General features: G+C 36.2%; 1 protein-coding gene across 8 annotated transcripts in view; it reads left to right on the top strand.

Annotated features, from left to right (window-relative positions):
* Nucleotides 1–5,295, top strand: part of EHMT1 (euchromatic histone lysine methyltransferase 1) — a 281,129-nt gene extending 275,834 nt beyond the window's left edge. For all 8 annotated transcript variants that reach the window (XM_051976841.1, XM_051976843.1, XM_051976840.1 and 5 more), the window contains one exon: nucleotides 3,594–5,295. In XM_051976841.1, coding sequence (XP_051832801.1) covers nucleotides 3,594–3,774 — 181 coding nt within the window. In that variant the 3' untranslated portion in view covers nucleotides 3,775–5,295. The remainder of the gene's footprint in view (nucleotides 1–3,593) is intronic.
* Nucleotides 5,296–16,716: the final 11,421 nt, after the last annotated feature.

The raw sequence follows: 16,716 nt of genomic DNA, 5'->3' as shown, positions 1-16,716 counted from the left end.
GAGCAGAAAGAGAAGACAGAATAGGATAGAAAGAAGAGGACCCTTTAAGAAATTGTGTCTGCCTCAGACAGAACTACCCAGTAAAACCAAAAGTACATTTGCTTTGGATGAATTTGTTCAATAGCCAGTGTTAATTTCTTTAGTAAATAATAATCAAATGTACTGTACTGAGGCCATAATAACTTATCAACCAAATCTTTTGTGCTCTTAGACCAAACTTCATGCAATTTAATAGCACACTTTTTAGTCATATTCATATCATGAACTGGAAGTTTTCCTTGTTAAGGAACTCTTCACAGATAGTCTCATTGGTATTCTACTACTAGACTCCATCACTTTCTTGAAGTGTCTCTTGAAGAATTTCTTTCTCCAGCAAAGCTCTTGCAGGAATCTCCCTGGGAACATTCCTGTTGGATTTTCTCTGAGATGTTTGTCCAACAGGGAATTAAATAATGCCTTAGTAAATCTCCCATGAGAATAAACTAAAATAGAGTTTTTCCCTTTTTTTTTTTTTAAACAAAACTTTCAAGGGAACATAGTAAGATTGATCTTAGGCTACATTGACTTTAGAATTTGATTAATTTCAAATATTGTTTCTATGTCAAGAGTCAAAAATTAATTTCAAGGCCATGTTAATTTCTTGGTCTAGCTATCTCAGGGATTTTCCAACTTATGGGAGAAAATTTTCTATCTGTAAAAAAGGATTTTTTTTTTTTGAGGTGAAATAATTTATCTTTTCCCTGTTTGTAGGAATGTTTCCTCTATAATAGGGATATCTCTTATCTAATCTGAAAGATTGCTCTTACTTAATCTATCTGAAACAAAATTCCTTTGTCCTGCAGGTAATGTTCTCTCATTCAGAGTCTTACTTTGGCTCAGAGAAATTTGCATGGGTATTGAGGGAGTGTCCAGCCTCTGGGGCAGACCTTAGAAAAATCCCCTAGTGATTTCAGATCACTGATAAGGTTCAGAAAAGGTTGCCTCAGAAAACTGAAAATCCTAACACTTGACCTAGCTGGCTTGCCAATTGTCATGGTAGCTATTTGCAATAAAGATAAACTAAACAGCAGAGTTCTGAGCATGATCAATTTGTTTTTTGTTTTTTTTTTTTTTTCCTGGGTAGGTTTTTCTTTTTCTTTTTTTTTTTTATTATTTATTTATTTAATAATTACATTATATTGACACTTGTTTCTGTTCCGATTTTTTTCCCCCTCCCTCCCTCCACCCCCTCCCCTAGATGGCAAGCAGTCCTTTATATGTTGGATATGTTGCAGTATATCCTAGATACAATATATGTTTGCAGAACCGAACAGTTCTCTTGTTGCGTAGGGAAAATTGGATTCAGAAGGTATAAATAATCCGGGAAGAAAAACAAAAATGCAGATAGTTTACATTCGTTTCCCAGTGTTCTTTCTTTGGGTGTAGCTGCTTTTGTCCGTCATTTATCAATTGAAACTCAGGTCTCTTTGTCAAAGAAATCCACTTCCATCAAAATATGTCCTCATACAATATCGTTGTCGAAGTGTATAATGATCTCCTGGTTCTGCTCATTTCACTTAGCATCAGTTCATGTAAGTCTCGCCAGTCCTCTCTGTATTCATCCTGCTGGTCATTTCTTACAGAACAATAATATTCCATAACATTCATATACCACAATTTACCCAGCCATTCTCCAATTGATGGGCATCCATTCATTTTCCATCAATTTGTTGACAATAAAAGAGAACCAAAGCTTCTCAGAAATCAAGGGTGCCATCTGGGGGTTTACAGAGCATTTTTATAGTTGATAGTGAGGAATATAGCAGGTTTACATAATATTGAATAAATCTTAGGTTATTTCCAAAAAAACCAGAGAGAGTGAGGAATTGGAAAATCGATGGTTTTTGAGGAATAAACAACCCTTCTTTGTGATTGGCTGAGATGTAGTTATTGATTAATGGAATATTTTACATCATCAGGTTATAATAGCATGTGAAAGAAATTGGGAGCTTTCAAACAAACAAAAACAAATTGAAGATTACATCTCACAATGGAAAACCACCTTTCCCATTCCTCTCCTGTTTCCTAATTGCCTTCAGCAAAGCATTGTTCTTAAATCACATGATTTTTAGTGCATTACTAGATCCACATCTAGTAGACCTAGGTCACAAAGCAAGGATAATCATGATATAAGTGGACCTAATTAATCTTAGATTTCATATTCCTAAATTTTAGGTATGGAGTACAACATTTCTTTATAACAAATTCTGGTGTTAGTAACTTTTTACTTTTGTTTTTATGAAATCTAGCTAAAGACATTTTATGTTTAAAAAGGGCAACATATAAAATGAATTGACTTCTCTCTTAGAATAGGCCAGAGATGGTGATTAGGTCAGAACCTGTTGTAGTTTAAAGAGACCTTCAGAATAGCATAGAGGAAAAATAGAGTCAAAAGACATGAGTTCAAATCCAGATATTACTACTTATTTCCTGTATGATCTTGAATTCATCATTTTCTACATCTTTCTTTATCCTTAAAATGATAAATTGGACCAAATGATCCATAAAGTCCCTTTCATCACAAAATCATACAAAATCTTTATGTTCAGCTTCTTAAAACTTGAAGGGTCTCTTTCCAAGATCTCTCTAAGATTCATTTTCTCACTTCTGCTCAAAGACTTCCAGGTATAGGGACCTAATTACCTATCAACACAGTCTTTTCTAGCATATATTCTTTATATTCCTTTTATTTTGTTCCTTTTCCTCTTGTGAATTTCTTTAACCCTTTGATCCTTCTTTGTTGAATATTGTGACTCCCCCCAACTTACAGACCTTCATTCAGCTTCCACTGTATGGATCTTTAGCAAAGTGAGAATGGGAAATAGATAATGGGTTTCTTTTGACCACATTAACCAATCTAGAAAATAAAATTTTCATTACTTACATGTCTGAATGAGTGAGTACTTTGGACTTGGATTCTTAGAAGAGAGATATATGGGGTTTTTGTTTGTTTGTTTGTTTTGGTGGGGGTTTTTTTTTTGTTTGTTTTTTGTTTTTTGTTTTGGCTTTATTAAGGTCCTCACCTATAGGAAGCTGACCTAGGATTGAGTATTGAAAACTGGTTGATGGGTCTTCTTTTTTTCCACATATGATCTCCTAAAAGTTTCTATTCACAGCTTTTTGATCTTATAATTCATTCCTTTCCTAACTAAATCTGAAATGATCTCGTCCCTCAAAAGGAACATTACATGTAGAAGTAATAACTGAGTAGGGCGAATAATGAATGAAAAATGAGTTTCCTTTTAGCATTTTATTAACATGTCAATTTTAATTGGTTTGATAGAAACAAAAGGTTTAGGGGTGCCCTGTATTGCCATTTTCTAACTGTATCATTGTCAGATCTATGCTCATAGTCTCCCTTTCACTCAACTAATATAGCTTTTACTCATCCATTAATTCACTCATTCAACAAATATTTATTATATGCAGGAACCTATGGAGGAGAGAAAAGCCTTTGAGGAACTTAAGATCAGCAGTGGAAGTTTCTCTTGCTATGATACCATGACTCAATATTCTCTTCACTCGTCCTCACCCTTGATTTGATCTTTTCTCAGGTTTGACTATGGAGATCGATTCTGGGACATCAAAGGCAAGTTCTTTAGCTGTCAGTGTGGGTCCCCCAAGTGCAAGCACTCCAGCGCAGCCCTGGCCCAGCGTCAGGCCAGCTCTTCCCAGGATACCCAAGAGAACGGGCTCCCAGACACCAGCTCTGCTGCAGCTGCTGACCCTTTTTGAGGCCCTGATCACCAAAACTGACATTGTTCAACTCTTTAGATTTAAGTACTGTTTAAATTTCCATTTAAAGAGGACAAGAAATCTACAAATGAAGTCCAAGAGAGGTCATAAGATTTAGGGGCTGTGCCACCGACTGTTACTTGAGGAATTATGAAATAACATGCTGAATACTTTTTTGTTTCCGGTAAGTTCCCAGTTCAGTAGCCTGGGGCTAGGGGGGCGGGGGTGGGGAGAGATGGGATGACCCATTTTACTAGGGGAAATGTCAGAAACACCATCTATGGGTGTGATAATGGTGTTGTCAGAGGCAAGGGCAAGGTTCCCAGCCATTTTAAAATGGCATTACTAGTTAGAAACCGTCATTCAGTCAAGCAATGTCCCAGTCCATGACAGTGAACTTTGAAGTACTTGATGCCACTCTTCCTACAGTTTCCAGAAGTGATTCACTTGGCACAGGCCTTCTGAGTTTCTGATGGTGGTTTTTGTGCATTTTGAAGTTTAATTTCTTCCTCTGGATCTGATGATTGCCAATGATACTGTTGAAATCATTTTGGGCAATGCACACTCTTCTAAAAGATGCCTGTTAGTCACCAAACTCACTTTTCTGGAGTCCTTTTCTTTCCCTTTCTTGAAGCCCCTATTTTGTGCCAGCCTGCCAAAGCCACCATCACTCCCACAAGCTGTCTCCGTTAAGAGTCTGGCCTCCTTTGAGGTCTCCTCGGCATGTTACTGGTTCAGTGTTTGTTTCCACGGGTGACACATTACAGAAGGATTTGTCTCTTCTTTCACATTAACAGTCTTAGGGAGGAAGTTTTAAAGGGATTGTACAAGACACTAACTTGGAAAAATCGGTTTGCTTTTTAAGAAATATATATATATATATCTAGACACATATATCAAACCTCTGACTGGCATTTCTTTGAGAGGCTACTGAGCTCAGTAAGAGCTGAGGAGAGCCAAGGATTGTGTAACAGGGAGAAGATACCAACGCACCAGCTCGTCTGCTCCTGTCAGTTTATTTGATGCTGGGCACCTTTTAATTTTTAAGCCACATGCTATGATGATTAATAAACTGATTTATTTTCTACCATTATTGAACATTAGGACAAACAAAAAAATAAAAAAAAAACAACACAAACAACGGTGCTGATTCTGGTGTGATTTTTACTCACCAAGTGAATATAAACTATCAATTGTATAAAAAGAACAAAGTGATTTTAGTATAAAATGCAGGAGAACCTTTTTTTAAATTGTTAGTATTGTAGTGTGAATAAAATTGCCATCAACTTTTGTGTGATGGCTTGGCAGGTCATATAATTTTTTTTGCATCTATCTTTTTAAATACTGTAATTAGTGCAGTAACCGTGGGTTTTTTTGTGCAACTCTTCTAAAACATTCATAATGCGGTCATGTTTATTTTTTTCTGTTAAAATGTTTTTGACAGTTTTAAGAGCAGTCTTTTGGCTCAGACCATTTCTTGTTCTGTTTTCAATGAAATCAATAAAAAAGTACTTTAAATGAGTTTTTTATTATGATATTGTGTTTCTCAAATGGTGTCTGCAAAAAACGCCTCAGTTTTCACTGGACAAGATGCTTGCAGTTTGATACAGATTTTGCTTAATCAGCAGCTCTAGTCCTAAGATATTATATCTAACCCTTCATCTTTGAGTGTCTGACCCAAGTTATGAATATCTGGGATATCAGGAAGGCCTAGATGTGACTTATTCAGCCTTCCTCTTACAACATACAGGGCTCTTCTAGCAATTCAGCATATGGGGTGATCTAAACAGTAATTTCTTCCTTTTCACATTAAAAGTAGTTTCAAAGGATAGATAAGTTAAGATCTTAGATTTAGGCCTACAAGGCAAACAGATCTAATGCCATTGAAATTGCAACTCGGACTCACTGCAGTCATGACATATATATAATACACATAGTTGTCTTCTACTGGGAAGGAGGACAAGAGAAATAAGTGATTTTAGATAGTATGCTATGTTGGACAAAGTGCTGCATTTGAAGTCAACACCACTTTGGTTCAAATCCTGCTTCAAGACATTGACGGCTTAACTTCTTCAACTAACTCTTAAGATAGTAAATATTAATGGCACCACCCTCGCAAAGTGGTTTTAAGGATCAAATGAGACTAATATAAAGCACTTTATCGATCTTGAAGCATTACATAAATTTGAAACTATTAAAAAAATTTTTTTTGTTCCTCCATTTTAAAAAATAAAGCTCTCTCATTTCTTTGCATGTAAAGAAAAGTCATGGATAAGTGAGTGAGTTTTCCCAGTTCTCCTCTGGCCCTTTAGTGAGTGCTTATCATGTGTTTCATGTTCTTTTTGGGGTCTTCACTTAGCAATGTGTGAAGCTCTCTCTTTAGCAAAGAAAATTGGGTGTATGTTGACCATACACCCAAATTTTGGAATATTATCTGTAGAAAGAGGAAGATTTACAAAAAAAGAGAAATGATGACATGGCCATTTGGTTCCTCTTATCATTGTAGACTCATATATCAAGATGGACTATGAGATTATGAAGTTTTCTAATTGTGGTTTGGGGCGGGGGGGTGGGGGGTAGAACTGTAGTTCTAATGTGACTGTAATAGCTGTGTATCTATTATTGTGACAGATGGAATTAAGAAAAGTTGCTGAACCAGTTTCCTCACATGAAGATTGGGAATGTCAGCAAATATTTTAGTGAAATCTGTAAAAAAAAATTTTCCTGCCTTATCTTGGAGAATATTTGTGCCACTTGCACTCATTCACTGTTAACTTAATGGAAATTGGCCTTTTGTGTCATTGTGTATAGATAAGATTACACCATTTTTCTTCTGCTTCCCAGAGCCTGAACCTAGTACAATTCCCAAAATTAGTTCATAAAATGGTTTGGGTTTTTTTTTTTTTTTTTTTAAGTTCTCATGTAGTGTGGCATTCATTGGACCTAGTCTCTTGGGTGGGTTGGCAAAAGACAAGGCATTTTGCCTTTGTTATCAGAAGGGCACTGATAGGCAACTTTATTTCTGAGATGTTGAAATAAGAGTTTATACAACCATAAAGAATATGAAACAGATGGAATCAGGTAATACCTCTGTTTTAGGCTTTGTGTGTGTATGTCCATCCTGTTCCTAATGACCTTTACTCACCCCTCCCTTGGTAAGTACATCCACACTACTCACTTGGTAAGTGCATTCACACTATTCACCTTCTGTATGTAATATGGACCGCTGTTCTCTAGGGCAGAGCTAATAAATGACTGAGCCTTATTCCTTGTTATAAGGAAAACACAATTAAACCTATAGACAGAGGCATAATGAGGAAGCCCAACATTCAAATCTCTCTCTCTCTTTTTTTTTTTAATATATATGTATTTTATTTTATTTAATAATAACTTTATATTGGCAGAATCCATGCCAGGGTAATTTTTTTACAACATTATCCCTTACACTCTCTTCTGTTCCGATTTTTCCCCTCCCTCCCTTCACCCCCTCCCCTAGATGGCAAGCAGTCCTATATATGTTAAATATCCCAACATTCAAATCAAGAACTGGCCTCAAGTTCCTTCTCTAATGCAGACCAGCAATATGACCCAAGGCTAGTGAGTCAATTCATTATTCTCAGTGATCCCAGCAATATTTTTAAAAGTAATCAACAGTTGGTGACAAATAATAGTGGAGGAAGTTTATCCACTGGGAGTTTCAGCCAGATGAAATCACAGGCCTGCATTTCCCTTCTGCTCCCTACTAGTGGTCTATTAAAGTGAGCTCTTATTAGTGGGCCAAGTAGTAGTTCCTGGCAAAGAGGATAGATTTAGGTCTTGGTGAAAAATTAGAACCTTAACAATGCAGCTTATTGCTAGTAGTCCAGCTTTCTCTACCTACAACCCTACAGTTCCTTACAATGAAGGGTTCAGGAAAACAAGTCTATTTTTATAGCAATTCTGCTGAAATCTTATTCAAGAAAAGACTAGTTCATTACCAAGTGACTAGAGCTTTGTGCTCTTATCCAGGCTCCTATGTCTATGACCAGCTTATTATCTATCCACTGATTTGGTTAGCTTTACTTTTTCTCTGGCTACATATCACATCCTAACTCCAGTTAGACATGTTATAAAATGCAAATCATTGTTTTGTGAGGTTTCAGAAAGGATTATTAGTGGCTCAACACATGTCTATCTCCAGCAGGATTAACCTTTATGCACATTGTTCTTTTTTATTTACAAAGCATATGCATGGGTAATTTTTCCCACACTGACCCTTGCAAAACCTTTTGTTCCAAATTTTCCCCTTCTCTTCCCTAGCTGGAAGGTAGACCAACACATGTAAAATATGTTGAAGTACATGTTAAATTCAATATATGTTTACATATTTATACAGTCATCTTGCTGCACAAGAAAAATGAGATCAAGAAGGAAAGAAAAGAAAAGCTGAGAAAGAAAACAATGCAAGCAAATAACAACAGAAAGAGTGAGAATGCTATGTTGTGGTCAACACTCTGTTCCCACAGTTTTCTCTCTCTCTCTCTGGGTGTAGATGGCTCTCTTCATCACTGAACAAGTGGAACTGGTTTGAATCATCTCATTGTTGAAGAGTCATGTCCATCAGAATTGATCATTGTATAGTCTTGTTGTTACCGGGTATAATGATCTCCTGGTTCTGCTCGTTTCACTTAGCATCAGTTCATGTAAGTCTCACCAGTCCTCTCTGTATTCATCCTGTTGGTCATTCCTTACAGAACAATAATATTCCATAACATTCATATATCACAATTTATTCAGCTATTCTCCAGTTGATGGGCATCCACTGAACTTCCAGCTTCTTGCCACTACAGGGAGGGCTGCTACAAACATTTTTGCACATGTGGATTCCTTTCCCTTCTTTAATATCTCTTTGGGGTATAAGCCCAGCAGAAACATGCTGGATCAAAGAGTGTGCACAGTTTGATAACTTTTTGAGCGTAGTTCTAAATTCTCTCCAGAATGGTTGGATCCGTTCACAGTTCCACCAACAATGTATCAGTGTCCCAATTTTCCCACATCCCCTCCAACATTTGTCATTATCTTTTCCTGTCATCTTAACCAATCTGACAGGTGTGTAGTGGTATCTCAGAGTTGTTTTAATATGCATTTCTCTGATCAGTAGTGATTTGTAGTGTCTTTTCAGATGATTAGAACTAATTTCAATTTCATCATCTGAAAATTGTCTGTTCATACTCTTTGACCATTTATCTTTCGGAGAATGGCTTGAACTATTATAAATTTGAGCCAGTTCTCTATATATCTTAGAAATGAAGCCTTTATCAGATCTTTTGAATGTAAAAATGTTTTCCCAGTTTATTGCTTCCCTTCTAATCTTGTCTATGCACATTGCTCTTTACAATAGATTAATGAAACATTCATTTATTGCTTAGAAAACACACTTGGCCTGGCCTTGGATAAGACCCTGGATAGAGCTAAATCTATTGCTACATTTATTTATTTGTAGTAGTTTGGGGTTTTTTTTCCCAATTACATGTAAAGATAATTTTTAACATTCATTTTTTATAAGACTTTAAGCTTCAAATTTTTTCTTTCCTTCCTATCCCTCTCCCCAAGACAGCAAGCAATCTGATATAGGTTATACATGTGCAATCATGTAAACAGATTTCCATATTAGTCAGCAACTTTTATATTTTCTTTGCATCTTATCTTTATCTATCCTCTTGAGCAGGTGTCTTTGTCAATTAAAGGGCTGAAACTCTGAAGATTTTAGTAAAAACAGAATAGGAACACCACCAAAGTAGGAATTTTTTTTTTCAAGTTAAAAATTTCAAACTATGCATCCATTAATATGCTCATACTTTGATGGATTCATAATCGTATGTTGAATGCTTCTTTCACGGCTACAGATTGCAAACTTCTCCATGTCTTTTCCTTGTGTACAATTCTTGGCATATCTTTCCTATAAATCCTCTATAGATCCATCAAAAGTATTGGGTATCTCCTCTATTGTTCAGTATCTCTTGGATACCAGTGTGGTATCAAGCTTTTTGTCTATTAATCCCTCACTCTTTATATGTGGTCAGGATATCTCCTCCAGTAATATTTAATATTTTGAACATAATTTTCCCCTTCTCTTTATTTTCCCCCTTCTCTCTTTCTCCTCTTTTCTGCTACTTTTTCCTTTCTCCTTTTCTCCCTCCATTTTTCTATTTCTGTCTCTCATACACATGCACACCATTACATGTAATGGACACAACATTAATTATTTTACAGAATTTGACATGTGAGGGAATATTTTTGTTCAGTTATGCCTCCATCTTTGTGACCTTATTTGGGGTTTTCTTGGCAAAGATAGTGGAGAAGTTGATCATTTCCTTCCTTCTCCAGCTCATTTTACACCTGAGGAAACTGAGTATTAAGTGACTTGTCTGGGATCACACAGCTAGGAGTGTCTGAGTCCAGATTGGTACTTGGGAAGAGGAGTGGGCCTGGTCTTCTATCCACTGCACTACCTAGCTGTCTCAGAAAATATTAGTGTTAATAGAATGGGCCTTGGTGACAGCCAGAAGCATCATAGAAGCAGTTACGAAATGTAAGGCACTATAAATACTGGGAATACCAAGTAGAAAAATTAATGTTCTTGCCATAGAGGTGATTAGATAACACAGGAATTAGTCAGGAATCAACGTAGATCTAAGTGCAAATCTGGCCTGAGACATTAGTTAGCTTTTGCTATAGTTTCCTCAGCTGTAAAATAGGGATAATAGTACCTGCTTCTCAGGGTGGTTTTGAGGACCAAATGAGATACTTGTCCAGGGATTAGCACAGTGCCTGGTACTTTGTGGGCACTTAACAAATCTTTGCCCTCAAAAAGCCTCACATTCTAATAGTGAACACAATGATTATATAAATAAGATATATACAGTACAAATGAGTGGGGATTGGGGTGACATGGGGATGGGGAGGGAACCAGGAAAAGCTTTAGAGATGTAAGATTTGAGCAGCATTGTGAATGAATCCAGGTAACCCAGAAAATAGAGACCAGGAGAGAGAATGTGTTAGACATGTGGAATAAGTAAAAGGTAAAAAGAAAAAAAAATAAGCAGAGTTAAGATAGGTAGTCATAAGCAGGAAATGGCAAGGAGACTAGCATCATTTGCTCTTAAGAGTATGTGGAGGAAGTAAAGGGTAAGAAGATTAGCAAGGAAAAGAATCTAAATTGTCATGGATTCTGAAGGCCAGAGGATTTCATATTTAAGCCAAGAGGTACTGGGAAACCACTGAAGTTTTTGAGTGGAGATAGATGGGATTGGTTGTGATGTGGTTGGATCTGGACTTAAGATTAGAATGGACTTGGGAGTGTAGAGAGACTTGAAATGAAGACTTGTATCAATAGGCTATTACAATTGAGGTTTTGAGACTCACACTTAGGAAATTGGCAGTATCAAAGGAGAGAAGGAGCCTCTATGTGAGAGAGACTTGACAGGGCATGGCAACAATTTGGATATATGACATGAGGGCAAGTTATGTCCAGAATGGTAACTGAGATTGTGAGCCTGCAAGCCTGGGACGATGGTGCCAAAAGTACAGAAGAGGAAACGGTTGTTGGAGAGATGTAACGAGTTCTATTTTGTGTGTGTTGAACTTGAGATGTCAATGAGATACTCTGTTCAAGGTATCCAATAAGCAGCTAGTAGTATGAACCTGGACCTCAGGAGGGAAGTTAGGGCTAGATAAATAGATCTGAGAATCACCTGATGATAATTGACCCCAAAGGAGCTGATGAAGTCATTGTCCCTCTTGGGTACCTGTCCAAGATGACTATATTGATGAATTAACTGAATCAGCTGCCCCTTTAACTATGATGTGATATTATTTTTAATTAAATTTTTTTATGTTAACATAAACAATGGGAGCATTTCATTCTACAAAGAAAAGATGAAGTAGTTATTTATATCTGAAACAGAACTTCTGTTACATAGTTTTTACAAGCATTTTAAACACAGTAACAAAACTCGGGCAGCTTTAGCCTTTTCTAAACTTCCATTTCCCTCTGTGTATTTGTTTAATCTTTTTCTGATAATCTTTTTTTTCATTATTGTCATTAACTACCATCTATCCTCCTCCCCACAAAGTCCTCCTAATAAATAAGTATAATCAATTAAATCAGTCTGTAAAGTATATAATACTTTAAAAAAATCTACCTGTATTTCCAGTGTATCTGCTGGATCTCTCTCAAATGACTATGATTTTTGGTGAATCTTTGTAATTTTCTAGGGTGAATAATTTACCTGTTAGTATGAGCATCTGAAGAATTTTACTATCTTTTAGAAATTCCCTCTATTTAAGGACTTTGAGATAGGATGTATTTGATGACTTTGTTAAATACACATACCTCATATGATATTGATACTCAGATTATTGAATAGAGTAGTGAGTTATATCTGTTTTGCTTTTTCACTGTCCCCCATATCCAAGTCGCATTCCCTCCTCACCACCACTTCATAAAATCTCTCTTCAAGATGTTGCATAGTCACTTGGTTCTCTTTGTGACCTTATTTAGGATTTTTTGGGTAAAAATGCTGGAATGGTTTGTCATTTCCTTCTCTAGCTCATTTTACATATTGGGAACTGAGGCAAATGGGGGGGTCAAATGATCTGCCTAGAATCACAAATGTCTGAATTTGAACTCGGGTTCTCCTGCCTTGAGGCCCGGCACTGTATCCATTGTGCCATAGCCCAGGTAAGCCCCTGATCTTAACGTGCCCTTCCTCTTAAATTATCTTGTGTCTGACCATTTTATATTCTTTATATATTTGTATGTTCTTACTGTCTCATTAAAATACAAGCTTTCAAAAAGATTTTATCTCCAGCACAATGCTTGTAACCACCTAAATATTTGTTGAGAAGGATAAACTACTTATATTCAAATATGGATAGATGTCACATTTCTCCTCTGATTCTTATGATCATCGGGTGCATAGAGGAAGTCTGATTAGGAAAGGCTTGGGAGTAGTTTTGTTACATCTTAATAATCTTAAGAATGGAAAGAAAGGGGAAAAGAAATACACTTTGATTGTATGGAGGGAAAAGAAAGTTACTGAGATTTCACATAATCATGATGTAGGAGTAGACATCTATACACACAAGGAGTTGGGGTGGAGGCAGCTAACATGAACCTCACTCATCTGAGAATTGGTCAACAGAAAGAATACACACACATACAGAAATGTATTTCACTCATCAGTAAAATAGAGAGGAGAACAGAGAAGGGGCAATCAAATTTAGTAGAGATTAAGGGAGGAATTAGTCCTACGCAAAACAAATTCTAATCTTTTAAGAGAAAATCATAGCTCTTTTTGAAGTGAAAGAGAATGGGAATCTTAGGGGGTGCTACTAAATTGGGGAATGGAGAATCATTATGGTACAGAAATGTGATGTAATAACTATTTTGCCAAACTTTTACCCACATAACAACCACCCAGGATTCCAGAGGACTAATGAAGCACTCCACCACCTTCTGAAAGGTTGAAGACCTCAATATAAAATGATTCAAATCTTTTTTGGGACATAGACAATGTAAAAATTTATTTTGATCGACTATGCAAGTCTAAATGATTTTCCTTTTCTTGTGTTCAGCGGAGATTGTGGGGGAGGAGATTGGGGTACAAGGCTAAGAAGGTGGATCTTGCTTAATTTTTTAAAAGTGCATGCATGCATGTGCACACGCATGTGTGTGTGTGTGTGTGTGTGTGTGTGTGTGTGTGTGTGTGTGTGTGTATGTAAACTTAGGGAACTCTGATCAACAAAATTATTACCCATATTTCCTGAGGACTCATGATGGTCACCTCCTGATAGAGAATGAAGTTATATATATATATAAAAGATCAATGAAAAATATTGTTTTACTTGATTATATATGTGCTTGTAATGGGTTTTTCTCCCTTATTTTCCACTGGAGAGGAAGGTGGTTGGGGGAGGGAAGTGGGGAAGAGAGAAGACTGATTTTTGAAAATAAAGGTTAATTAAAAAATAAATGCTTGTTGGTTATTTATAAATTTCCAAATGATTTTTAACATTTGTTGTATGTGGTGCCTTACTAAAGAAGAGTCTTTAAGACTATTTTGTTCTGTCAATTGTAGTCTATTAAATCATGGTTACACTATAAACATTGAATTCTTAATAAATTTTGCTCCCTTTACTTATGTGACTGATCTGTTATAGGAACCAATCATCAAATGCTTATTCCCTATTCATACTTTTATCAAGGATGCCTTCAGTTCTCAGAAAGACAATCCTCACAATGATTTTATAGAAATATGACTGGATAATTGCTGGTGTCTTTTTAGTGATTTTGGAGGGTGGGGATGAGGATAGGGGTAAACAACTAGTGTTTTCAGTTACTTTAAAATTTTTCCTTTGAGGTATCCTGAAAATTGATCCTCAGGGATCTTTAAAATTATTTTGCCTCTACCATAGATTTGCATACATTTCATCATGGTTGATGACTTCGTTAAATTAATTTCCATTGACTACTTCTTCAGGTGCTGAGTCCCTTACCCACCCTTGAAAATGAATTAGTGTAGATACAGCATATTAGTTCTATTTTCTATCCGTTTGCTTCCCTCTTTCCAGTTTCAGTCACAAATGCTTTGAGGATGCTCTGGTTTTGCTAGGTGTTATGACAAACTCTTTGCTGTCTTTTTTTTTTTTGCCCCTCAAATGCTTTCTCCCCACCACTATTTTTTGAGGCAATACTCATAATCTCATATCATCCTCTGCAATGTTTTATAAAGATGAGTTTGTATCTTCTACTGATGTTATTTTCCATATTCCTCTCCAAGACAGGGAGATTTTTTTCTTTTTTCTTTTTCTTTTTTTTTTAGTCGAGACTATTTCTGGATTCTTTTGACACATATTGACTTTTCTAAGAAACGATGATTTGGATGAGTGTCCTTATTTGTGTCCATTTCTCACTTATTTTAAATAGTTGAGGTGATAAAATTGGATTGACTTTCTAGTTTTTTATCACTTCATTTTTGTTCCATCCAGTTGGTGATCTGCATACAGACAGCTAATTGTGAAATATCTCCTAGGTTAATAATTAGTTACTTTTTGTCTGATAAGATATAATCAGATTCATCTCTTCTGATGTTATTTGGTACTCCACATGTTCAGTGACTATTTTCTTCAAGAAAATGGTTGCTATGGTAATATGCTGTGTTACAAGTTGGTAGATATTTATTGATCCTGCTGATTTGGGAAAATCACAGATCTCTACCTCAACAAGGCTTTTTACAAACAATACACATGAATTTTAGTATCAGTGGATCTGAAGGAGGGCTTTTCTTCCTGTCAGCCTTCTAAGCAGTTTAAATTGGTATCTGGCTTACTAAAAGCCACCCTGTGAGGTATTTTTTGAAAACTGCAAGATAAAGGGGCAAATAAGGGTTTAGTTATTACCCTTTGCTACAATTACTCTCTGGACAGAATTTGATATTTTTTTTCAGGAAGAATGAAAATAAAACCTAAAATCTTAGTTATATCTCATATGAATCTGGGCTAGTTTCTAAAGTTTAAACACTCCACACTTCACCCATGGTGATGATAAACCTCCTCTGCTAGAAGATTAACAAAATAGACTTTTACACTATTTTATGTGTTCTCTCTGAAATCTTGTTTAGTCCTGATAAAAAGCTTCATAGACTTTAGCTAATTTTGGTTTATATTATGGGAGAGTAGCCAGATTGCCTTTCTTTTCTTTTCCTGTGTAAGTCCTAGCTCATGGTCAAGTCAAATCTAATGAGAATATTATGTTGAGAGGAATAATTTGATGCAAGCTCACAGTTAATACCACTTCAACTAGGCCTTGAGGTTTCACATTATTCTTCTGGCTGCCTGGTTATAATAATTTGCTGCTATTTGAAATAATATCACTATTTAGTTTCCTATTTTGTCATGGTAAAATATTTGCAAAAGGGATGAAATTATGTGAGAAAACTGTATGTGCCCAAGTTGAATTCAAAATCCTTGTGAAATAATTTGTATTGAAAATAACTAGGTGTTGAAGATCTGAAGGCATTTACAGGCTTAAATATTCACTGAGTCCGTAAGTATTCATTGAAGGTTTTAAAGTTGTTCAAAGGATGCTAACTGGAGTAGGCAGAAAAGCCTAGTGGAAGGTGGTGGACCTTGAAGGAAGTATATTAATGAAAAGGAATGGAAAATACATTTCTATTGAAGAGAAAAGTGTGAGAAAAAATGTTTAGGCAGCATTCTGAAGCAATTATTGATGGGACCAGATATGACCTAAGTGAAGGAGGAATGAAGAACTATGGGAAGATTGGATAAAGCCAAGCAAAGGTTTGACTTTGATTATCTCATGTAGAAGCCACTATGGTAACTTGGGAATGACATTAAGGATCCTTGGAGTAATCCTGATGAAAAATAGTAGTGGTTTGGACTTGAGTACCCTGAAAATGAATAAGAAACAATGGGAGAGTTTTCCAGAAGGAAAGTTCTTTAGGTCTGATTCCATATGAATAACAGATAAAGATGAAAAGAGAATAAACATGTTTTGTGCCTAGACAAGTAAGAAAATAAGGCTATTACTTTTGGTGGTTCAACTGAGAAATATTGTCTGGTACTAGGACTTCAACTTACTAGCTTGAATGTTGGGTGCATCTATAAATGAAATGGCTAATACCATTTCACTCACCACCACAAATACCACAGGTACCTCCTCTCCCCCCAAAAAATGTGGGTAAAACCTAGGAGGAGGATCAGTGTTCTTTAGAAAGGAACTTTAGGTTCATGTCCTTGATAGGAGAACCCTTTGGAACCCAATAATGCAATGTTGCATTGCGCTTCATTGCAATCCCAACTTCTGCAGAATGTCTCACTTAGACACTGCAGGAGTGCCCATATTTCCTAGGCCAATCCTCAATATGGGAAAACACTGCA

Source organism: Antechinus flavipes, chromosome 2 (genome assembly GCF_016432865.1).
Source record: "Antechinus flavipes isolate AdamAnt ecotype Samford, QLD, Australia chromosome 2, AdamAnt_v2, whole genome shotgun sequence".
NCBI classification, from domain to species: domain Eukaryota; kingdom Metazoa; phylum Chordata; class Mammalia; order Dasyuromorphia; family Dasyuridae; genus Antechinus; species Antechinus flavipes.
Note: the sequence above shows the minus strand (reverse complement) of the source record. Positions and strands in the feature narration are given on the sequence as shown.